Source organism: Dysidea avara, chromosome 14 (genome assembly GCF_963678975.1).
Source record: "Dysidea avara chromosome 14, odDysAvar1.4, whole genome shotgun sequence".
Classification (NCBI taxonomy): domain Eukaryota; kingdom Metazoa; phylum Porifera; class Demospongiae; order Dictyoceratida; family Dysideidae; genus Dysidea; species Dysidea avara.
The window spans coordinates 3,921,318-3,947,323 of record NC_089285.1 but is presented as its reverse complement, the minus strand read 5'-3'; the positions used below and the strand labels follow the sequence as shown (position 1 = coordinate 3,947,323).

At 38.2% G+C, this 26,006-nt stretch overlaps 3 protein-coding genes and 1 long non-coding RNA gene across 6 annotated transcripts in view; 1 reads left to right on the top strand and 3 right to left on the bottom strand.

The window, feature by feature from the left end:
- Window positions 1–971, bottom strand: part of LOC136244529 (uncharacterized) — a 36,012-nt gene extending 35,041 nt beyond the window's left edge. Inside the window, exon 1 of the mRNA XM_066036105.1 lies at window positions 651–971. Within this exon, the coding sequence (XP_065892177.1) occupies window positions 651–960 (310 nt within the window). The 5' untranslated portion in view covers window positions 961–971. The remainder of the gene's footprint in view (window positions 1–650) is intronic.
- A 9,495-nt stretch (window positions 972–10,466) lies between these two features.
- LOC136243964 (uncharacterized) lies at window positions 10,467–15,561 on the bottom strand. Its single transcript, XM_066035504.1, has 10 exons — window positions 15,506–15,561; window positions 15,369–15,425; window positions 15,237–15,295; window positions 15,092–15,169; window positions 14,963–15,040; window positions 14,834–14,911; window positions 14,705–14,782; window positions 14,587–14,653; window positions 11,013–11,055; window positions 10,467–10,961 (listed from the first exon to the last, which is right to left on the bottom strand). Exons 1-8 carry the CDS (start codon window positions 15,559–15,561, stop codon window positions 14,643–14,645), a joined length of 495 nt encoding a protein of 164 aa, XP_065891576.1. The 3' UTR covers window positions 10,467–10,961; window positions 11,013–11,055; window positions 14,587–14,642.
- A 1,186-nt stretch (window positions 15,562–16,747) lies between these two features.
- On the top strand, window positions 16,748–18,728 carry LOC136244198 (uncharacterized). 3 transcript variants are annotated; one of them, XR_010695086.1, is made up of 5 exons: window positions 16,748–17,426; window positions 17,701–17,793; window positions 17,844–18,062; window positions 18,201–18,265; window positions 18,325–18,728. It is a non-coding gene; the product is annotated as an uncharacterized lncRNA (long non-coding RNA). The 3 variants fall into 3 exon arrangements; XR_010695085.1 differs by having other exon boundaries at window positions 16,748–17,421; window positions 17,701–18,062; XR_010695084.1 differs by having other exon boundaries at window positions 16,749–17,426; window positions 17,701–18,062.
- Window positions 18,729–19,454: 726 nt separating this feature from the next.
- LOC136244197 (uncharacterized) lies at window positions 19,455–25,425 on the bottom strand. Its single transcript, XM_066035740.1, has 4 exons — window positions 22,852–25,425; window positions 21,114–21,141; window positions 19,930–19,980; window positions 19,455–19,861 (listed from the first exon to the last, which is right to left on the bottom strand). The coding sequence occupies exons 1-4, from the start codon at window positions 24,547–24,549 to the stop codon at window positions 19,575–19,577; spliced, it is 2,064 nt and encodes a 687-aa protein (XP_065891812.1). The 5' UTR covers window positions 24,550–25,425; the 3' UTR covers window positions 19,455–19,574.
- Window positions 25,426–26,006: the final 581 nt, after the last annotated feature.

Genomic DNA, 26,006 nt, shown 5'->3' with positions numbered 1-26,006 from the left:
CAAAATGTACAATACAAGTAAACAATACAAGAAAACATACCACACTCTTTACAATACATTAGCACAAACAAACAGCCAAGCCAACCAGAGCCCAGCAAGCCAGAAAAAATATAAAATACAAGTAAACAATACATACAAACATACTGCTATTAATCCTGTTATTATGCAGCTGGCATGGCAAACTTCCTTGTGTTGGTATCAGGTGTGGCTGCCTTAATTAGCTACCTGCTTCACAGAGGACATCCACTGGCAGCTGGCATGGTGACTTGATACTTAGTGTGCCAGCTGGCAACACTTTCTAAAACAAAGGAACAGTAGTTTGCTCATCTAAATAGGTATTTGAATCCGCCTGCTTTGTAGTGGCATCACATGCTAACTGTTTTGATCAGCGTTAAATAGAATCATTGTACCGTTTCTATCACCTCCACGAAAACGCTCGTCCATTATACGATTGTCTCATTATACAATTTAATTATGCTGTGTTAGTTTTAGCTCAATATGAAATCAAACACAGCCTTCATTTATTGTCCAGTATCACCAGTTAGTGTACCCCAAATAGAGATCACCAATATTTTAGTGACGTCATTACGGAATAATAAATCACAGGTGCACGTGTCATAGCATAATATAATTGATGTGCAGTCACTCACCACTAGACTTAAATATCCGGTAGAGTTCCTCTTGACGAGTTTCATCCCAGTAATAATATACACCATTGGCGGAGCTGCCATTTAACGATAATTCTTGCTCTGAAGTGATCAGTTGGCTGTTTGGATCCAGTATAGGGTGACGATAACTCCATGAACAGTTCGAACCGGTTGGGCAGTCAACATCACTGCGTATGTTTGCCACTTCTCCTTCTTTCACAAGACGATAATTAAGAACGCTATCCAGGTTCACTCTCTTAACAACGAGAGCAAGAAAGAAACCAACGACACAATATGAATATAACGTGTTCATTTTGTCGACAACACGTGATCAACGGCTAATTTAATTATTTACCGGGATAGAGCTGTGCTATAAATACTGAGATCAGTTACATGAACTTTAGACGAAGTGAATTACTATTGAGATGACAACTAGTCTGCTAGTTAAAACTAGCTAGCCACTCGTATCGAATTAGCTAGTAGCTACATGTAGCTAGCTATTTCGAGGTAGCTCGCTACCCGAAGCAAGCCACTTAGCTACAATGATGTCATTTACCTTTGTATTTTTCATATCAGCTCTTCATATAACAGGTACAGTTGAGCAAACTGATTTATTTAGCTGCGCATGCATGCAGCCAGCCTCTACAGCTAGCTACGTACACCACTTTGTCAGTCAGGTGTGGACATGGGGAGTACTGAGATTTTAGACGTTAGCAATACGTAACTATACCATAGCTATCTGTGCCGCATGGTGCTACACAGTACAGGATAGATAAAACGTAGGTACATCATCACAGGCTTTAGCCTTCTCACAGGTCCCGCGGCATTCACAGAATGCGAGCTGTTTAGTATGGCACTGGTTTTATATTTTCCAGGAGTTCGTTCTGTAAAAGTTGGCGTCAGCAGTAACTTCGTTGCAAACTCACCCACCCTCGCCGAGTATTTTGTTGAAGAGAGGCATGCTAGACTGAAGTGTTACATCATTGGAGAAGGTGACACTAATACTACTGGTTCTTCATGGTATAGAAATTTCTCAAATGGAACTATACACCAGTTCATTGATTCAGACCCAGAAAGAGTTAGAGTACATGAAAACACTCTTGTGTTTTGGCCAAAAGTTATAAGAAGTGATCAAGGATGGTATCGCTGTTGTGTGTCAACTGCAGTATGCAGCAACTTTACCTATGTTAAACTGTATGGTAAGAAATAGCTATTTTACATACAGGGATGGTAATACTATACTTATGTAGTTTATGTAGAGCTAATAATATTAGCTACAGTAGTGTTATATACATGTAGCTAACTGCTTTCTATTGTGATGCAGTCAGTTCATTGTAATAACATATTTGTGCACATGACCTTGTACATATTAAATCTTTGCTCGTATAGCTAGCTAACTACCACAACCTACACATCATATAGCTAGCTAACTACCACAACCTACACATCATATAGCTAGCTAACTACCACAAACTACACATCATATAGCTAGCTAACTACCACAAACTACACATCATATAGCTACATACATATGCACAGAACTTTCTATAATCATTTGATCAAATGGAAATTGTGCTTTCAAGTACACATTACTGTTAACAAAGTAAAACGTTTTTCATACAAAACAGTGTGCAAAATAATGTCTGGATGAATATACATTATTTATCATGCCTACCTAAGCCCCATAACTCCCTTTCATTCTATAGATACTCTTTAACTTCTCATTATGCTATAGCTATTTTTTGAAATGAATGGTTAAGATAGCAGAAAAGCAGGGAAAACAAAACATAACTTGAAAGTTTAGGACAAGTTGTTTGATGTCAACTTTCACACTGTTATGAAACTGTGTCAGATACATTTACAAAAAAATATAGGTATATGTGAACCTGTAAACCCAATTTGACAGATTAGCAACTGCCAGCTTCACTATTTTGCAAGGTCATGTGTAATGACCTTGTGCACATGGCTACCATGTGACCTTCATACTATGTATGTGTGTATGTATATATATGTACCACTCTGCGTGGGCAGTTCAAAGGCACCGCCAGTGCCATAATTTGTATATTGCACTGCTGCAGACCGCAGCGAGTGCATTATAACTTATAACGCACTGGTTGTGGTTTTGTAGACCACAACGAGTGAATTATAAGTTATAATGCACCGACCGCAGTGCAATATACAGATATTGCACTGGCTGCGGTTTTGTGCAGCATAGCACAAGTGCCGGTGGCGAAGACCACTACGACACCTCACCTAATAGGTGGAAAGACGCTTCACAGATCACTCGAATTCTTTTATAGCCTGACATGTAAAGGTCGATTGTGGGCCATAACGTCACCAATACGTATAATGTTTACAAGCAGCCAATGGCGATCGAAAAAGCCAACGCGGGTGGCCACAACTCTAGTCTACATATATATAAACGTACTTATACACCTTACTAGTCTGGTGCCATCTTAGCCCAGATTAAACTGTAGTCCACTTCGACAATGACTCAATAAAACAAATATATTCTAAATAATACTAACCTTTACGTTCAATTGTGGGAACCAGTTTTGTCATGCCACCAGATTCGAGTTTAGCCAGTGTCAATAGTAAGAATTAGACTAGTATCGTTTAGTAGTTAGGTTTAGTTTACTTAAACCGTCTATTTAGCTGCTTTTTTTCGCTCGAGAGAATCACTATGGTGATTAGTCTGGTGCTTAGTCTATATGGTACACTGGCATGCTGAGAACTACATGATGAGAGTCGAACAGCGAATGCAGGTTAGTGATATAACCCATAGCGTACTAGCTTTCAATATCTCAGGTGGCTGCAGTACTGCAGGGGGGACGTCATCGCAACGTATGGCTTAGTTACTCACAATTGATGTTAGAAACCTGGCCTTTATAAGTGTTACAGCTGTCTTGTGAGACTTTCCCCACCTATTAGGTGAGTGGTACATAACAGTTATACAACGTGCACTCGTGGCCGTTGTATAACTATATAACAACATTAAACAACCCAAATAACATTTGGGTTACTTTTCTATCAACAGGTAAATTAGTCTTGCCAGCCAGGCTTGTCATTTGGTCTAAAAGACAGTCTGGTAACATAGCCAGCAGTCTGAGCTTTTGAGGTCAGGTAATTGAGTTGGCTAGCCTCAAACCTTACAAAGCTCTACCAATGTAATGAAAAAAAAAAGCAATCTTAAAAAAAGCAATCATATGCACAGTAGAGACATAACACTTCTTTGTTTTACTATGATTTAATATCCTGCAGCTTGTTTCAGTACTTTTTATCAATGTACTATGGTCCCTACTCTAGTTGAAAATTTAAATATTTTTGTGTACTTGTTTGCTAACTTCTTTATAAACTAAAATTATGCCCATGCATCAAAAGAAACAGCACCGCCTAGCTATCAATTATCCTCTGAAAAGTGAAGTATCCATTACTTCGTTGTTGGCTATGTTCAACCCGTTACATAGCAGTATGAATCAAGAACTGTTCGAAAAGCACCACTGCAATCAAAGTAGAAAAATACGTTATGCCAAAATGCACCTTTCGGGCCACAGCAACGTCGAACAGTGAAAAAATCAAGCCCGTATCCTTAGCTGTTATACAGTTACGCTTGTATGAAGGCATCAGTCAGTCAGTAGAAAATTTCCCGTTTTATAATTTTTTTAGAAAGTTCATAGGAACTTGCTGAAAGCGTTTCGGGTTGATCTGTATTGTATTGTATTGTATTAATGCTTTACAGATCTGAAGGCTTGTTTGCGCTTAACCAATACTGCTTCATCGTCAGAGAAAAGTGAGGCTGGTTTTCGGGTGGTTTTTTCATGGGCCACACCCACACCTTTGTGGTCCCTACTGTATGATAATTTTATCATATCTGAGGGTAGAATGACATTCATGAAAAAAAATACAGTCTGGCTGGCAAGACTATAAAGTCTCATGTGGCCAGACCGCTTTTCTGAATGATGGTTGGAAGAACTCAGTCTAAAGATGGAAAAAATGTTCAGCTACACAAGACCAAATAAATCGTATGGCTAAAAATTACATACTAGAAAGACAAACATCACACCATATTTTGAAAGGGACGCCGGCTTGCGTACGCGGTACGCTGCAGTAGAGCAAATCTGAGCTGTAAACAGACACTCCGGCTCATCAATCTACTTTCGAGACCTACCAGCAAAACAACACATCGAATACACTGTTACCTCGAAGGTTAAACTAACCATTAACAGAGAGAAAACGGTTGCACTTCTGGTCCCTTATCTAGTGTGACTTGCGAAAGAGCGTCCAACCATGTGTCCCTACATTGCAAGATCTACCAAAGAAAGAACAATTCTTATAAGGCCGGCTCTATAGCCACCTGTATACCGGTGGCGCTTAGAGCCACGAAAGGCTATTACCACCGGTGGACGGTGACAGTCGGGCTACTGTCACAGAAGCGATAGCCAATCGCTGGTGGCATTGTAGCCCTGCAAGCGTTGCTCGTAGTCATTAGCGCTAAGTTGCGCCAAGCCTCCGAACAATAATAGCGCAGTATGGAAAAATTACGCCGCTTGCACGTTATTACAATTGAACCATCCGTACCTTTTTGTAGTAAAGGATATTAACTTCGATTGTGCAATTGAGATAGATACGTTTTGATGACGATACTAAAGCACTCAATTTTCTTCGCCACTGCCTGTTCAATGCTCCTTCATCCATTAAATCTACTGCTTACAAATGCATTGTCCGCCCCGTTATGGAATATGCCAGTCCAGTTTGGCATCCTCATACTGCTAAAAACATCAATGCTCTGGAATCTGTTCAGCGTAGAGCTGCCCGTTGGGCTTCCAATAGTAGGTGGATTCCTTCATCTCACTGTTGGAGTAAGTCTTCTGACGAATGCATCCAAGCATTAAAGTGGCCTACCATTCAACAGCGTCACAACTACTTTACTATTTGTTGCATTCATGATAGTCTCTACCACAGGAATTCCTTACCATTTAGTGAACATTTTCAGTTGTCCCAAGCTCCCACAAGGTGTCACCCTCTATCTCTCCGGCCTGTGACATTGTCTATCAATGCGTTTCGTTACTCTTTCTTTGTGAACAGCCCATTTCTGTGGAATACCATACCCCATACCATCCTGCGAATTAAACAGCCACCCTTGTTCCGTTTAGCCCTCCGTCGTTTTCTTTTTTGAATCTTCTGTATACTTAATGTTCTTGTTTTGTTAGTATTTATTTTTGTTCTTGTAGTAGTTTTGTTTTACAGGTGTATTTGCTTATGTCATTGTTTTTGTAATTTCTGGTGTGTATGTGCTTTTTGTGGGAAGTACGCCTACAGGCTTGCCCTTTTGTACAACCCGGTCTTTTGACAAAATTGATAATAACATAACATAACATAACATCACCATCCCAACGAGGTACCTGACTAGTACGCGCCACCGGTGTACAGGTGCGTTAGAGTTAACCTTATGATTGTGGGTTTGAATTTATTATCAGGACTATGGTCGTGTTGATTACTGGTATTGCAGGACTTGGTTCTGTTGTTGTAGGTGGACTATTTAAGTGAGTTGAGGCATAATTTTTACATCACTGTAACAGAAATGTGGCTCCCTATTAGGGACTCGTCGATTTCGCCAGCAAAATTTTTGGCATAATGGTTGGGTAAAAGCAAAGAGCAAAATGCTGGCATAATACGTGCAATTTTTGTGAAGTTGACATAAAAATTGCACAAAAGATCGAGATACTCTAATAGAACAGTTAGACACGCTAAAATATCAACAATGCATAGCTAATTGTTACAAGAACAAGTGACAATCAAGATACCCTAATAAAACAGTCGCACATGTTAAGCAATATTAGCTGGCTTCTTGCTTTACATGTTAGAAGTAATTTCTGATCGAGATACTCTAATAGAACAGTCACTTTAAGGCGAAACTGTAGCTTTGCACTAGGAACTATTCAATTAACAAAGATCAGTGCTGAGCAAAATTATAATTCTTGAGCAAAATATGGAGCATAATAGGTGAAAAATAAAAGAATTGCTGGAAAGAAAAATAGGTAGAAAAAAAAGCAAAATAGACTGGTCCCTACTCCCTATGTCAAACCAGATAGATTTAAATCTATGAACCTGGGGTTTATAATGCACCTATCAATGTTAACCCCATACCCCCAGGATGGGAATTTGACAATTCCTTAACCCACTATATTAGACCCCTGTTGGAATTCTACCATCATCTGTAAACTGAAATGAAACATTTGGTTCAAAATGAAAAATTTACCTGGGGATACTTATTCTCCTCCCCAGACCATGTTGGTCTGGTGACACACAATAGAAAAAATTTGATTATAACTGACCAAATTAGTCACCATTAGAATCAAGAATGTGTTTAATGTATTCTATATATTTCATGTGACTAAATCTCATGTTTTTATCATTTCCTGTGGACAATAGTTTTTGATGGTATTCACATTACCACTTGCAGCTTAAGCAGAAACCGCCTATCCCCAATGGAGTAGGACATGGGCCTTGATTATGTAACATGTGATGTCATAGTAATGTTATATGGCTTTGTGTAACCCAGTCAAGTGTTTCTATTGCGTGGCAACTAGACAATTGTGGTCTGGGCACAAGACTAGAGGATATTTTGTGGGCAAAGATCTCCCCTACATATCCCATACTGGGGGTTATGAATGACAGGTGCATAAATGTATGGTTAAACATGAATGCAGATCAATTGTGCTCCAGTTACCAGCGGGGGGGTAGGACAGGACCACGTGCACTATGAAGTGCTAAACGAAAGGCTAACAAAAATATTTTAATTTAGTTTTTACATAGTAATACCAACTGTTGAAAGTAACAAATCATACAACAACTATTGTATTATGATCATGGTACTGCTTCTGTTGACGTGAAAGTCATGACCACCACTAATCACCATCACTGTGTGTCTAATTACTCTGTAACGGCTGTGTTTTTCTGACTGTAAATCACACCATTGCAAACAACAAGCTACTGTAAGTAGAACTGAAATATGCATCGAGCCCTGTTGAGCCCGATTTTATTATGTGTGGATGTGGCCTTGTCCTACCCCCCCTCCCCCCCCCTCTAAGTTACCAGGGCTTAGACTGTGCTAATATACCTGTCAATACTGCCACTTACGGGTAGTGGGGATTTGACTTTAATTCTCAATAATTTCAAGATACTTTTGAAAACAGGTTTCCTTACAGAAGGCAACCAGTTAATATTATTATTATTCAGCTTTACAGTGTCCAGCATCGAAATAAATTTGTAGTAGTCAAATGCCCTACCAGTGAGAGAAATTTTAGGTTCAAACTGGATCAAAGCACCTGCTATTACCCCACATTTACCTGAAAAGAAGGGAGTGTGGCTGGCTCAATAATATTGATAGGTGTATTAGCTATGCTGCCTGATCTATATTTGCACGAATTTTTTTGATCCCAAAGTGGACATTAATTACAGTAGGTATTTAGTTTACCTCTAACATGTTTGATGTCCTTGTGGGTATCAGTTTTTAAACTCTGCATCTTAAAACATGTCTAAAATCAATCTAGCCTGTTCTAAGGTTGTCTTGACTCTCTGGTGGGCTTGAGTGAACCTACAACCATCATTTCACTGTAATTGTTGATATTAATTAAAAGTAGCTGAAATATGCATATTTTTTAATTTTATATCAAAATGCAAACAGTCACCCTAGTGCAACTAAACTTCTCCTGGCTTACATAAATACAATGTTTGCCTTGTGTAGTTTGCAAGTTTCCATGTACCACAACACTTCCGAATGATATGTGACCAACTTCCTATATCACAACACTACAGTGGAACCTGTTTGTTACAGTAACCTTGGGACCAGATATCAATGGCATTTATATGTAGGTGGCTAGAGAAACCTGCACAAAATGGTCAGCAGCATTTTAGTGATTACCACCATCATAAAAAGGTAATTAATATTAAGAGACATCTGCTAACCACAACATTCCATAGAACAGTACTTAGCGTCAGTGGTACGGTTACAAAAGAGGTCAGCTGGTTTCCAATGGCTAATAAATACGTTAAGCCTGACAGGTATGAAGTGTTCATTAAAGTATAAAAATTGCGTGTAAATTGAAACAGTATACCAATGGTACATTAAAGTGTTTACCGAACAAACCATCACTAGCTGATCATTATAAGGCAGAGACTGCTAAACATGGAGTACAAGTTACATGTATGTACAGTGTATACGGAGATTTAGAGAATTTGTGGCTGGCCAGTATACACATTAGACAGTTGACCGATCAATACAGACCACAACACATGCATTTGTATGGGAAGATATCCGGGACTTTTGTCCCTTGACTGCCGACGACCACTTAATTCAGGTGACCAGTAACACAGGCTCCACTGTACTAATAAATCGTTCAAAGTAAATATTTTGATGACCAAACATAACATTTCAATAAGCAAAGGAAATACAAGGAAGTTACTTAGTTTCTCTGCATTGCTGCTGTATTATACGTATAACTTAATCAATCACAACAGTAGGTGGTGGCACCTCATCCTGAGTGGGAACAATGCTGTTGTAGTGGCTGTTGCTAAAAGACAGTTCAATGTGTCTACATCTTGTAGTTGTACATACATTGTGGGGAATCTGATTCATCCAATTTTTGGGAGTAGCCTTCTTTTCCCATCGGACAATACCATAAGCGTTGTGTGAACAAACGTATACATCCAGATTAATAAAATCACTACACGTTTGAAGTTCTACTTGAGTCCCCCAACTTCCAGGTTTTCCAATGTCTTCTACATGTTGGTCAAATGTAACAACTCCCCTAGGCATATCATCAATCCAGTACTTTCTGTAAATATCACTGTTACCCTTGACCACTTGCAGTAACAAACTACGTAGATAAAAATGTTTTTCCTCACTGCCACACAATTGATGAGACAAAGCACGGTACATGCAGTTGCCATCAGCAGCCACAGTGTGGACTTTATGATTTTGATCTTTCAAGAAATCTGTAATGCTTGTTAGCATTGATGATGGTGGCTTAGACTCAGAGACCAAACTAGCTAGATTACTGGATTCTGGTGCAAGTGACAACTTTATTGTGCCTACAGGTTTCTAAATATCATCGAATGCATTTGTGACCCAATTTTACAAAACCGTCAATGTACGCACACTTTAAAATTTTATTTTATTGGTTCTATGTTATCTATAGGGACAGATGGATGGGCTTGCCAAGTTTTAACCTCGTAAGTTGAGCTGTGTACAATCATAACTTACTGATGCAATGATGTATGAAGTTGAAACGTTCACCATGAATTTGTCCATCTACTGAGGTATAGTTAGTGTTCAATATATACGTCTGTGCTCGATAAGGAAGGCGTATTCACTGAGCAAAGATCATCAGTAAATTCTTTTGTCACAGCAACGTAAACAAACAGATGTAACTTGGAAACTAATCTGTGTACGGAGGTGAAATAGAGCTTTCCAAACTCCCAGTGGACAGGCAAACCCAATGGTACCCAGAATTAGTTGAGTAGAGTGTTAATTCACTAACTAGTGAGGCGATAAATACTTGTGTAAGTTGTTTTTGTAGAACTTGTGTTTTTTTTACCAATTGTACATAAGTAATGCAGTGCGTACATTGATGGTTTTGTAAAAAATTCAGTCACATTTGTTAATATTATTTTATCTACACACTTACTTCTAACAATTTCTTATTGTCTTTTTGAGAGATGTCTGTTAATTGGATTGGGTGGGGTAAAGTAAAGTAAAAGTCAGAGAGGATGGACACTATTATAAGCACAACGATTTTATACAGTTAATTCCATATTACTAACGGGAACATAAAGATGACATAATAAGAAGTATTGGCAATAGCCATGATATTACATTTAGTTGTGAAAAACTATAGAATCCAAATAAAAACAAGTGAAAAGGCTTCTCATTTCTGTGATGATGTGTTGGCGGTGTCCACTTCTTTTAACCGCAGACTGTAGCATTATATATATGTATCACTTTCTTCAATCATGAACTATGGGGATGCTGTACAAGGACTTTGGGAATGATTTCAATACAAATGTTTGTGCTCTCATGCACATGCCCATCCTTTCTGAGTAAAAACATAAACATACATATGTATGTATCTGTGCCATGAGCTGCAGAGGTCATGGTTTCAAATGACTGGGCTGAGCATTTTCTCATGCTACAAGCCTTCTTTTTTTGCCCTTGTCCCCCAAACTACTTCATATCCGAACATTCAGGGCACGTTCCACAGTTTGGGTGCTTGCAACCACTGTACTTGCCACAGCGAGTTCATTTTCAATTCGCTGTCAGTACATAATAGTGTCAAGTATTTCAGATGGAATGTACTTCCTTACATGTTGTCTTATTTTCTATTGGGGGGTGTCTTCCCAGGGTGTTCTGTAAAAAAATATTCAATAAGACTAATTTTACACATACCTTGCTGACATGGTGCTTAAATGATGAAAATTACCAGGTGAAGATAGTAACCACAACTGACCAATACTTATACAAAAATTTATGGAGAAAACTAATGTCCCTTATCTTTGTTGAAAGTTTGTAAACTTATTTAATATTTGGTCAGGGAAATTTCTTTTAAATTCCTTTTGTAAGTATCTTCTGGTCGATTTGATGCTAGATGCACTAGGATTATTCCATAGAGGTTATTTTCATTGCAGAAAACATTCCATGGTTGGGTGGATGCCATGCCGTGGATGCCATATACACTTAGGATATACCCTAAGCTAGCCTCAAACAGCTAAGAAACAAATGTGGGTTTGCTACAACCACTGTATGAAACAGTACAGTAGTACTGTTCAAGTAGGTCTTGCCCTTAAAATGGTGCATACCTGAAAAAACAAGGCCATGAAAAACCAGCTTAGAAATACCATACGTGACGAAAATCACCCTTTTGGAATAGTCCTAGTGCATCACACACTATATTCAAACTACAAATTATGCACAGGAGTGTTTTATAATCTGCCTATCGTGTTTCCCGATACAAATTCTTTAGAGAAACTGAGAAAGCCACAAGGCAGCCCTTCATTTCCGTTTGCATAAGTACAGGACATGCCCCCTATAAATTTGTTATTCCTTGTAGTCTACTAGGCTAGATATTCCTTTTTCCGGTTGTTTTACTCCTGTACAGCTCATTGTGAAAGGCTTTCATAACGCATTCAAGAACTTGCTTCACCCATATTTTAAGCTGGCACAAACAACCCACCTAGAAGCAAATCTTATTTACCCAGAAAGTAATTACAGGTCTTATACAGCCTTCATATCTCTTACACAGGCTGCTTTTTTGCTAACATGGGTTCTGGACAGACACCGTCCTAGATGGTTGCTAAGCAAAAACATTTAAAAACAGTCATTTCAAAAGACAACCACACTTAGCAACCATTGATATAGCCCAAAAGCACATTCATTTTGGCAACAGTTACCTAGTAAGTATCGTTAAGCAACCAGTTACTACATGTATGCCATGTGGTGTTCATCACCTACATATGGTAAAAGTAGTGAAAATTTTAATTCAAGTCCCGTCTGTCCAGCTGGTTTCGTCTGTGAGTTATGATTAAGTGAGCGCTTGTAAATTATTTCCCATATTGTTGCTGTGAAAATCAAATTTCTAGCTTTTCCATCAGTGCACTCCTAAATTATTCATCATACAAGACTGAAGAAACATTTGGATTCCACTCTTTCATAATTACAATAGATAGCAGGGATTATATAACATGGAGTTTGAGGAACGTGCAAATGGGTCTGGTTTCTTTGCTCAGCTGGTTACATTTCTACAGACCAGTTTTACCATTGTTGACACAAAATAGATGCTTCCAAGCAATACTGGGTTGGTATAAACAGTGGACCCGGGGACCTGCGGGGACCTAACTTTTCGCGAAATCTTTTATACTTCACAATGTTTATACACTCTATACTTGTACCAGATACCTTTGCAAGTCTCAGCATGTAGTATTGCACTGCCAATCCACTTTTCTTCATCACACAGAGTGCCTAACATGATAGAAATTATAAGCTCCTCTGAAAAAGAGTCTATTACGTCAAGTTTAGAAACTATGAGCAAGCAAAACAGCATCTAGCGATCATTGTAAGTCACCAGCAGCTCAATAAGCGCTGAGATTTCATGTGTCATGTGATGCACAAAATCAAAGCCTTGTAAGAATTTAAAGCCCTCGATTAATACCCCGGGTGTGAAGAAGTGGTCTATGCAAGCAGTACATGACACATGAAATCTCAGTGCTTGTTGAGCTGCTGGTAACTTGCAGCGATCGCTTGAAGCTGTTTTGCTTGCTCACAGTTTCTAAACTTGATGTAATAGACTCTTTTTCAGTGGCGCTTATAATTTCTGTGACGTTAGGTACTCAGTGTGACGAAGAAAAAGTGGATTGGCTGTGCAAGACTACATGTTGAGATATGCAAAGATATCTAGTACAAGTATAGAGTGTATAAACATTGTAAAGTATAAAAATTTCATGAAAAGTTCAGTTCCCGCGGGTCCCCTGGTCCCAGGTACTCGGTCCTCAGGTCCACTCTTTATACCAACCCTTCACCTGACTGCTAAGTTTACTCCAGAGTTTATGGAGGGAGTACTTACTCTTGCTGCTTTTACCATTAAAACATTTGGCTAACTTGGTTGGGTGTACACACTTAAATGCTCCCAAAATAATTACAGCAACTGAGAGCACATGCTGTTAATAAATATAATTAACACTTATGTCTTCTGTGCTGGATTTCACCCTTTTTGTAGGTGGGATATTTTCAGAATTTATAACTTTCCTCTTCTTACACCAAACTGTACCACTGTGTTTTGGTCTCCCGCGCATCTTAATACGTGGCTTTACCTTCATCGATGTTGCCAGTATTGATAAAGACAGTCCATGCTGAAATTGAAATAAAAGGAGTGTCTAAAGTATAGTATTGCGGTACTGGTTTTTTAGGTTCATATGCTTATTGAGCACACATGATGCATATACTTGTGGTAGACACCTGTTTGTTAAGTGCATGTGTTGAAGCAAATGTTAAGATATTTGGGAACAGCAAAACAAACTAAAAACATCCAAGTACACGTGTCACATTGTCTACCACCTAACTCACTGCCATCACCTTTTAGTTATCAAGACAGACTATTAGAATAAGTCGGCTATTCAAAAAGCTAGCAGAACAATGTGGATGCAAATACTGCTCTACTAACAGAAACTCTGGGAAAGGTAATGCATAAGAACGTGTTAAACATACAAAAAGCTCCTCTGAAAATGATAACTACATGCACCTTATGACCAGACTGGTGTCTACAATTTTCATATGGAAAAAACCCATAATGTGTGCATTCAGAGGAAGTTGGACACACATTAAGCGCTACTTAAATATATTGCTCTTAATTGCATTCTTTGCACTAATATTTCACGTGATCCTCAATAGTCGCAATACTAAACTGAAAAACGATGGTGTTCATTAGATAATCAGATCATCCTTCAATTAGGCTTCAAGGCTATGTACTTTGTTTTCATAAAGCACTCGAGATTTTGGGTGAAATTAATAAATTGCAATTTAATCCATACAATTTTCACCAGACTTGTCACGTACGTTTTTCTACAATGAAACAATGACCCTTCGCTGCATTACACTGAGGTCGCTGTATTACCTTGCTCATAAACACAGATTTTGCACAATTCTTTATATTGGCGCTTTAAACTTTGGCTTTGTTACCAGCCAAATCAGCGGGGTTCACTGGGGTTCAACATGCTGTTAGATTTAGGAATACATAAACTTTCAATTGCACTATAGTTTTATTACAAATTGTCTTGAAACAAAGGTTTTCCAATGAAAATGTACAGCTCACATGAACGCGTCCAACCTCCCCTGGTGTGCATTCAATGTATACTGAGAACTGAGGATGTGCTACACTAACTGACTTACATTAGTACTTTGGTATGTATTAGCACTGCTATGGTTGTTGCATGTAGGATGAGAGCTTAGTTCATTCCTATAAGGGACAATTTATAATGATCAAGTTCTGTTATATACATTACCATACCTAGGTCCATTAGCTGTACTAACACATTCCAGTGTAGTGATGTCACCACTAAATGCAGGACGAGAGCTTGGTTCATTCCTGTAAGGGACAATTTATAATGATCAAGTTCTGTTATATACATTACCATACCTAGGTCCATTAGCTGTACTAACACATTCCAGTGTAGTGATGTCACCACTAAATGCAGGACGAGAGCTTGGTTCATTCCTGTAAGGGACAATTTATAATGATCAAGTTCTGTTATATACATTACCATACCTAGGTCCATTAGCTGTACTAACACATTCCAGTGTAGTGATGTCACCACTAAATGCAGGACGAGAGCTTGGTTCATTCCTATAAGGGACAATTTATAATGATCAAGTTCTGTTATATACATTACCATACCTAGGTCCATTAGCTGTACTAACACATTCCAGTGTAGTGATGTCACCACTAAATGCAGGACGAGAGCTTGGTTCATTCCTGTAAGGGACAATTTATAATGATCAAGTTCTGTTAACATTACAATACTTAGGTACATTAGCTGTACTAACACATTCCAGTGTAGTGATGTTACCACTAAATGCAGGACGAGAGCTTGGTTCATTCCTATAAGGGACAATTTATAATGATCAAGTTCTGTTAACATTACCATGCCTAGGTCCATTAGCTATACTAACACATTCCAGTGTAGTGCATGATGTCACCACTAAATGCAGGATGAGAGTTTGGTTCATTCCTGTACGGGACAATTTATAATGATCAAGTTCTGTTATATAACATTACCAGGCAGTACAATGGCATTCCATGACCATTTACATTGTAGGTGCATCGATGAACATGATTTCCGGGAACCTATCAAACAGTTTAGTCATGTGATTTGTCTGCAAATAACAAATTTCAATATTATTCTCATTCAGAGGCGGCGGAGACACCTATATTTAGTGGGGGGGGCTGGGGGTCTAGCATGATGATGCCATGGCCTAGTTGTATATCGAAGACCAAAAAAAAAAAAAAAAAGGTCATTACCTGCAGCTTACTACACTGCTCCTCAAAGAATACTGTGACTGCTCTATTAGAGTATCTCGAATAATGCTATTGAATAATCATATGGGGGCTAAGCCCCTCCAAAATTTTTTTCACAGGGGTTGAAGCCCCCCTTCTCCGCCACCCCTGTTCTCATTTACCACAATTCCTGCTTGGGCATCCTGGGTAGTGGTAATATTTTGGAGTGTACTGAGTAGCAGTTGTGGTTCCTCAAGACCTTTCCGGGTTTGCTCTTTTACCTTTGTCTTTAGGTTACTGATGTCGTTGAGGGTCACACATTTTCCAAACTTCTTCTCAACTAATTCTTTCACTCGTTTGGTATTGGGTTTCACAGTCAGCATCTCAGAAATTGTGGCTTCTTCTGCTGCAGTCAACCTTCTATATTGACTGGATAATGTGCAAATATTGCAGGACCCACTCGATGAGTATGCTCAAGGTGACAATGACGTACGCACAACTTTTTATAAAGACTGCAGTAATGATTACATAAATGACAGCATTGTGTGCGAATTACTGTAGTGCTTACCTGTCATAAGATACAGTTATCTTTGTCTTGCAGTTCATAGCAAAAGTGCGCTGGTTAGGTCTAATGTTCTTTCCACGACTTCTTGGGTCTCCATAATGTACACACACAACACTATAACTATAGATATGTGTACTTTATTTTCTCAGCATCTACAAGGTCAGTAATTATCTTCTTTTTCCTCTGCTTGTTGTAATCTTCAGCACTCTGACTGTTATGCACACGTAGTGGATGGTAACCATTTCGCTTTAAATCGTCCAATGCCGTATGAAACTGTTCAAAAGTGTCGAATTGGGTGCCAACTTCCATAACAAGTTCTCAGTACAGCTCTGAAAAGTGTCCGATTGGGCGCCAACCACCATGACACGTGCGGAGCACTGCTGAAAAGTGTCACATTGGGCGCCAATTGCCATGATACGTGAAAATCGACACGTGGTGAGTGTGCCGACACGCATGGTTTAATCACGTGATCAAGTGACAGGCGCAGGCCCATCAGCAGATGATTATGTGAGGCACCGGTGGAAATAAGATGTACGTGGCTCTAAGAATAACCGGTACACCGGTGGACATAGACACTCCGTAATTATTATTGATGGCAGTCCATGTCTTGAGAGGACTGAATACTACTAAATATTTGTTGTATTGTAACTGGATTTCAATGGAGCGGCGAAGCGTACTTAACTGATTTGAAACTAAGATACGTAGAGTCTACACCGTTTGAAGAAGAACGTCTAGTGGATATTAAAGGCGGAGTCTCCGGCGAGAATACTGATGTCCTCAGCTCTTCGTGGAGGTTCAGTAACGAAAAGAGGAGTGGAGGTTCAGTAACGAAAAGAGGAGTGGAGGTTCAGTAACGAAACGAGGAGTGGAGGTTCAGTAACGAAAGGAGGAGTGAAAAAAATAAGGCTAGTGTGAAAGTGCCACATCTATTCACACTGATTAACCGCACTGTCAGACGTCTGCACTGACTAGTGCAAGTTCACTGAGACCAAGCTGAAAACTTCTGTGATGGTACCAAGTTGAGTAGCAGCAAGTACCAATATTTTCCTGCTTGAAATTATATCTCATGGATGGATTGTCAACAAGGCGTACTCATACAGACCAAACAGCTTTCAGTATTGTCACTGTAGTGCCAATTTAGAAGTCCTGGAACTAGGTGGAAGAAGTAAGGTAATCTACATGATGCTTGTACAAAAAATACTCTTTCACATTGCATACTGGTCTTTATGTACAGTGAAACCTGTCTAATCAGGACACTGTAGTAAGGTCACTGCTGGGCCAACTTGTGAATCCTTAAACGTATTACCTCAAGGGTGTGATGAATTTTCAGGTCCTCAAATTTTGTATTACCTCAAGATGTGATGAATTCCCCAAATCTGTCATTTACATAAAGTGACAGATTTTTAGCTGTATTGTATTTAATGCCCGCCTGTCAATTTTACAGGTACAGGGTACTTGGTCATAGCATGTGGTTCTCTTACTAACAGTGCTATGTACATAACTTGGCTAGAGCTGCTCTAAACTTGGCAACTCGGGGGTAAGTAGACAAAGGAATTTTATAATGTTATGTAGTTCTCAATTGTCAAGTGTACGTGGACTGTAGTAACATCAAGGACGTTGTGGATCTTCAGGTCAGCAGTGCTACATACATAACCTGCTCTAAACTTGGTAACTAAGGTCAAGGTTCAGGGGGTAAGTAGGCAAAGGAATTTTATAATGTTGTGTGTTCTTTAGTTCTCAATTGTCAAGTGTATGTGGACTGTACACCAAGTGTGCGTGGACTGCAAGGACGTTGGGGATCTTCAGGTCAGTCTGTGTGTATACTAAGAAATTTTTGTATTACCTCAAGGGTGTGATGAATTTTCAGATCCCCAAATCTGTCATTTGCATAAAAAGTGACAGATTTTTAGCTGTATTGTATTTAATGCCCTGTCAATTTTACAGGTACAGGGTACTTGGTCATAACATGCGGTTCTCTCACTAGCAGTGGTACATACGTAAAGATCAAGGTTCGGGAGAGTAATTTATATAGACAGAGGAATTTTATAATGTTATGTGTGTTCTTTAGTTCTCAATTGTCAAGTGTACGTGGACGATGAGGCCTGATAAGATCTTGGCATTATATCTCAGTTGATTACAATCTTCTGAATTTCCAGGATGAGGTGTACAGTTGCGATGGGACTAACTACAGTGGAACCTGTCTTAGCAGCCACCTGTATAGAAGGCCACCTCTTTAAAAAGGCCAGCTTTAAATTCCCCTAGTGAGAAGTTTATACACTAATTTACCTGTCTAAAGAGCCACCTGCCTATTAAGGCCAAGAAATCTTGGCTCGAAGGTGACCGGCTTAGACAGTTTCCACTGCATCCCATTTTATTGTCAGAAATTTATTGTTAATGACACAAACAATTAATGTGATATATTTTGTTATGTAACTTGTGTATTAATTAAATGACATGCATGACGAAAGCCACAATGGGAGTGACTACTTGCTGTTAGGGTGGGTAATGCTATGTAGCTAACAAGCTGGTTTGAACACCACCAGAACACACAATACACCATGTGTGGTGTGGCAACAAGAATTATGCTTGGAACACTTTCTCAAGTGACACTACGTTCTTGACACTTTCACACTTGTTTATAAGACATCTGCCAATTATCAACGCACGCATGAGGTGTGGCACTAAATGGAGTTTAAAAGATTTCTGCTTAAAACACCTTCCCTAGGGAACTTATGGTTCTACACACTTTTACAACTTGTTTATCAGACATTAGGGCTTGTGTTCACATCGTGTCTTTAAAAGTTATTGTAGGGATTAGAGGTTTGATCGAAGAAAATACACGTATGAACAAACCAGCATTAGATAATGTCAGTGCTAGATGGACTGTACAAACATGGGTAAGTTGACTGGTATAAGGTGATGCTAGGTGTAACACAAGGTTGAGAAACAAAGCGAAATGTGTCTAAATACGCGTTTAATACCGGTCGCAAGAAAACTACTACGAAAAAAGATTTACAAACCTATTGAAAGATGTTACATAATTCAGGGATAATATTGCAAAACCGTCCCTACACATAAATAACTCACAGTAGTGGCTGCACGTCTTTTAATTGGGCGTGCGCTTTGTAGTTTCTTGGCCGCACGCTCACTACCGTGAGTCTTGATTCCAATTTGAAAATTTTTATTTTATTCAAATAATAGTGTAAAAACAAATGGTTGTTCAGTATAATAAACAGCAATGTCAATAATAATGTTTAGAAAAGTATATAATAAAGTGTGTGTGTGTATATTGCAGTATAGCTTTAAATGTTGTACCTATTACTTGTAGTGCTCAGTAAGTTCTTTTTCAATACTTTCTACAGCAGCCACAAGGTCATCAACATTTTTCAATTTCGACAAAAGTGTTTCCCATGTTTTAGGTGTAGGACCATGACTTGTAGTAAGCCAGTCAGTAAAAACTTGTTCACATCGTTCGTCTAAGGTGCTGAAATCTTTTTTTGTAGCCTTGACAAAATAAACATCATATCCCATAGAATATGCCACATGGTCCCAGCTGGCTTTGACCTTTGGAACAACTATCTTTATCAAATTCCACATATCTGGTTCTGAATGGTCAATGTAAACATTTATGCAGCAGTAATACATGTATTGTATACATTAATAAGTATCATACCTTGTTGTAAAATTAATGGAGCTGGAACTGTTGTTGGTATTTTGTTAGGTTCTAAACAAGAAAACCATTTATAAAAAAAATCATGTGCAGTTTCTCTTAAGATAGCCACAATGTTCATGATTACACTAGCAACACCCAATAGCTAAATTAAAGTGATAATAACAGCCATTAGCTCAACTACCAACTGCTGAATTGGTCACAGAAATTATATCTGCAAAGTAAATATTGCTAACTATAATTGTTTTTAGTTACCTCAAACTTTTAATTCTAAATTCTGCAAAATTCTTTTCACACTTACATAATTTTAGTGACCTGCTGAGTGAAAACTCGACTTGTTTGCATAATGTTGTTAGATACTTTAAATAAATGCCTTTAATACATTGGGTAACAATACATGCTATATAAATAATTATACGTACGTTTAGTTGCTTCAGTAAACAGTGAAGGAAGACATGGATTTAAATATCTAATATACCAATGGATTTGCCTCTTCATGGGATCTAAGAATATCTTTATTCTGTTTTTGTACCATGAAGCAAAAATGAGTTGCATGTATTTGTTTACATTGCAGTAAAACGTAACACTTTTGAGCCTTCTTGTTTGATAGAATGGATATATTTAGGCCAAAACTATACCTTGACAAAAGCCCCAGTTTATGGTGAATATAACGACACAAGTCCCAACTCCATTGCACTTGAGACCTATGATTGATTACATAAGCACCTGTAATTTTGTTCTGTATATATAGGCACTGTTCAAATCAATTGTTTTGCTTTTCTTGTTGTCTATCGCTATAACTCCGAAAGCTCTAACCAGATACAGCAAAAACTTTAACAGCCCATTAGTTTTCCACTCTAGACAACAAAAAGTCATAAAATGAAGTTCGAGGAAAATGCAAACAAAGTCAGCTTTTGTTCAGCAGGTCACAATGTATCAACTGTCCTATTCAGTACTTGTCAGTGATTTAAGGATAAATTGCTACCAAATAAAATATTTATCAGTTACAGTGTATATAGTATAAAGTACTTATACCTGGAGTCAAGTTAACTGAAAATTCACATTCTGATTTGTGAGGGGTGCATGTGGTCCAGTAAATACATTAAACATCCTTTGTGCCCTTTGTGGGCATGGGAAAGTAATGTACAGTAGTACAAAGTGCAATGAAGATATACATCTGTTCATACCTGGTGGCCTTGTATTTGATCCATCATCCTATAATTAAAACCAAGAGTTAATAATATGGAGGAGAGGATCTAATGCCGTATAGCACTGTAACAGATGATTGCACAGAAGTAAAGGGCTTCTTTTTCTGTGAAACATAGCACCCATCCTACTTTAACCACAAAATTTGTAGCCACATAGAAATGAATGCTCAAGAGTTTTCAGTGGAACTGAGCAAGAAAGGATGACGGGATAGATGGTGATGCAGTAGAAGACATCCAAGGCGAGGTTGGAATAGATTTCCAAATGTTTGTGAATCTCAACTCAACTCCTCGCCCTACCTCAGTGTGACCTAGATACACAAAATTGGATCAAGTTTTCTGGTGTTTACTAATGTAGAATATTTACCATCAGATCCATCAAAGCCAATTGCTGCAAGTACAAGTCTTCACTGAGTAAAAATGCACTGCAGTGAGCATACCAATCCAGCTGAAATTGTATTGACAACTTGATGCAATCCACATACAATCTAGCAAAATTATCACGATAGTGTGTGTCTATACTATACTACACAGTGGCTGGTCATACGCACACACTACAGAAACAAATTCTGTACTATCTGAAAACTGGCTGGTGAACAAACCCTTTATTTCTTCACGCAGCAAACTTGGTTCAATCTTACCCAAATCCTTTGCTAAACTTGAGCATTTGTATATAGGTGTTGACTTGGGCTTCTGTGCAGTGCATTTCTTCCACTTCTTTGTAACGAAGCCACTATGCTGTTCCACGGGCTTCTTTGAGGCACTAGTATTGTTTGCAATTGACTGCTCCTTCATCACCTCTTGTGTCATGCAACTATCATAGTCCACGAGACCATCAACGAGTTTTTGCTTTCTTATACTGCAGCCCTGACTCCCCTTAGCTATTAGTTCTTCAGACGTTTCCATAGAGCTGTCTGGTCTTGACGATGATCCTAGCTCTCAGACGATGCTCTTGCCCTTAATTCACGTAGGGAATGCATGTCCTTCTATCTGAGTGGTCTATGCAAACATTTACTGAGTTATGCAGAAATGAAGCCATTCAACCATTTGTCTGTTACAGGGCTATATGGCATTAGATACTCTCTTCTCCATATTGTTACTTTTGCTAAAATACATCAAGACTATTTGAATTATACTACATAGTTGGCTGGTAAAGAAATTTATAGCATAATCAGAAACTAGAACAATTTTGTAACATTATGTTATCTTTAATCAAAATAATCACATCACAATGATGTGGTAAAATGAAAAAGTGGCATGTAAATATCTTCCAATAAATCACTACTAAATATTTAACTATAAATGTTGTACTTATTCTATGCATGTTACCAGCTGACTCAGCTAAAAGGTAAGGTTTAAAAGTGCTTATCACCATCAAGGGTCACAGTATAACATATTTCATTAGTACTATGTATATAGCTGGTTGCTGGTTCAAAAATGGTACAAAGGATGATAAAACTGCCTTGTCTGTAATGATTTCTTTACATGAGTGCATAATTGCTATAAGTTAACTAAACATTTATAAATGTTTAAAATTTTGCAAATTGTGATTTGAAACTTAACTTCCACAAACTTTTGTTTGATACCCACTTTCAGTGAAGAATTTGCCAATAAAACTTGTGAATTTGCCCAGCCACTAAAAATTATTTCAGTTTTCAAAAGTATGATCAATTAATGTATACAACAAACTATATAATATAAAGTAATGTATTCTTTTTACCTGACATGGTTGCAGCCAAACAAGGTGATCATCAGTGATCTTTGTTTTGTCGTATTTGCAATGTATCCATTGAGGAACAAAATCAAACTTTTGAGGTAACATTGTCATGTGTCTTCCTTCACTGGTCTGTCCACAGCCACACAAGAACCCATACTGTAAATTATCACTATCGAGCTGCAGCTTATTGCACACTTTAACTAAAGTAGTAGACACAAACTGTTTTACATCATGGTGGATGGCAGGTGAAGCTTCCTTGTGTCTGATTTGAATTTCAAGGTAGCGGATTCTGTCAATCAGTGACACAGAGTGGCCAGTGTCTGATGTGTGAAATGTGACCAGGTTGTTATAAGTGTGATGTGTATCATTTGTTGATTGCATAGGGCGTAGCCAATTTTTAGGTAAGCTTTGAAATATTTCTACAGCCACACAGCAAAAGAAGCCTTGTGGCAAAGGGGCTTGTTGAAATTGGACTAGTAATTGAATTTGCTGAAGTTTGCCATATTTGGTCAGGATATCATTACTGGGAGATGGATAACTAGGTAGCACACACGGCATGAAATAGTGCTCTGTATCTACTGGTGCTACAATTTTTAAATACTCCAATAAAGAAATGAAACATTCTGTTGGTATATCTGTTCCTATTTTAATTTGGAAGAATAGTTGTTTACTTAGTAATCCCTCTTTTTTAAATTTTGTGATGGCCTCACTGTTTATAATCTGTCCTTTAAATGACAGTTTGACAAGGATAGTTAGTTTTTCGAAGAACCATTGGTGGTCAGTGATGATAAACTGCTTCATATCAGGAACATCGTGGTAGTAATGTAGCATACCCATGTTGTGAAAACATTTTAGAGCATCTTGAAGTTCATCTTCACTTTGACAAAGTTGCCCTTGTATACAAATTTTAACTGCTGATGTGTATGTTATGTAATAAACTTTTTGTTCGGATGAAACTTTTTGTAGTTCAAGTAGAAATATAAACCAGGTAATGGGAACTTCATGGATGTTACCACTTTCTACCACTTCTTGAATATGATCACGAATTTGCTCAGCAACAGGATCCTCATTTTTACTTCCTGCTGTTGTGTTATCAACTGGAAATAATATTTTTTCATTTAAAGACCACAAATGACTTTTGCAATTAAGTTCAGTAGCAAGAGTGCTTAGTCTTTTTTCAATTTTTTCAATCTCTTTTTTATCAACCTGGTCTGCATGAGTGCCAATGCAGCACTGACAAAGCCTATTTTTCTCTTGTTGCTTGATTTGTATTACAGAGTTGTTTGAAGATGCCATAAGACGTTTAATAAACTCTAGGTTGGTAATTTCTAAATGATATGGCTCAAATGATTGCATCCCATCTTCACTGTGAGCTACCAACACTGGTTCATCCAAACTCTTCTCTCCTCCACTCATATTGAGGACAATAAAAGTGACAGAAATGGACCTACTAACTGCTGGGAGGAGATTTATATACTCAGGCTGTCCTCCAGTGTCCAGCAGGTTAAAAATATTCCAGATGTCACCTGCTATTGTTTCTGAAGAGAAAAAGTAGTACTGGGCTGATAAAATGTCATCTTCAACTGAACATTTACTTTGCTCATGTGCACTGTCACCTTTCTTTACAAGTTGTTCTGGATAAAATGGTTCATTTCCAGATTCTAACTGTACATGCAAATATCTGTTGAGTTGTCGTAACATGGTTTGGTGACTTAGTGAAATCCATTTAGGTGAATTTCCTGCAACAAAAGGTCTGAGTCTAAGCTTCTGACTACAGATAACCTGTTGGGATTCTGCCACTCCTGTGCTGTGATAAACAGATTCAAAATTTTTTTGGTATAGTAAATTTAGAAAACTTGTCTTTCCAGCTTTAGCTGATCCAGTAAAAGCAATAGTTTTATACGATAATTTTATTGTAGAGCCACTGGCTTTGGCTCTCTGTAGCTTTTCCTCAATTGTTTCATACTTTACCACTAAAAAATGACCAGTAAACACCAAATTGTAATTATTAATGAACACATTAGTACACTTAGTAGTACTAATTTACTATCATCACAACTTGTGGAACAAAACAAGACATAATGTGCCTTCCACACACCTCCAAAAATATTTCCAATAGATGTATAAGTACTTTTATCAAAACTGTATTACCATTTATCTGTATAGAAGCTTGGGAGTTTATTTCCTAACAGTGATTTTGGAACCACTGTTTAAACAAGCCCAGCATCTATTCAAGCTTTGGCATTGATTTCTTATGTAAGAGTGAACAAGGTGAAAAGTGATTGTGGACAAACTGATTGTGGACAAGGTGGTTATGGGAGTACTTATATACAACATACAGTTTGGAATCTTCAATTGCAACAACGAAATATGAGGTGAAGTGTGTTATTTGCAACAGGTGAAGCATGTTATCATGCACACGGCCTATGAAAAAGGTCAACCAGAAGTCATCCTTATAATTCCTTCATGACAGCTTGACAGTAGTGATCAGGGACAACAATCAAGCCCAAACATGCCTTCAAAATGGCACAAAATGAATTTCTACAAAATTTCAAAAAAAAATTTGTTTAGCCAAATTTTCTACTACATGCCTTCCTGCTTCTTTCACAGAGATGCTTCGAGTTTCTCAATTATAAAAGATTTGTACCTCACTTTGCAACTATTGCAGCTCCACTAACTGATCTAATCAGCCAGAACAGGTTTTATGGAATGAAGGATGTGATAAGGCTTTATACAGCTTAAAGGGGACTTAGGCTGCACTCCCACTAGTTTCAAGGGTGGCTGAGCGTAACAAACAATTCATGCTGCAGATGGATGCTTCAGGTCAAGGATTAGGGGCTGTACTTAGTCAGATTGATGATGATGGCCAACAGTACCCTGTTGCATATGCAAGTTGAAAGCTACTCCCTCGTGAACAGAGGTATTCAGTTATTGAGAAGGAATGCCCGGCAATTGTGTGGGCCCTTAAAGTTTATCATGTGTGTCTTTATGGACAAAACTTTGTGGTACAGACTGACCACCAGCCTTTGTCATGGTTGCAAACGGATTAAAAACAGCAACCCTCAACAAACTAGATGGGTACTAGCAGTTCAGCCATATAACATGACAGTGAGCCACGAGCCATAATGGAAATGCTGATGGACTGTCGCATGGACCAA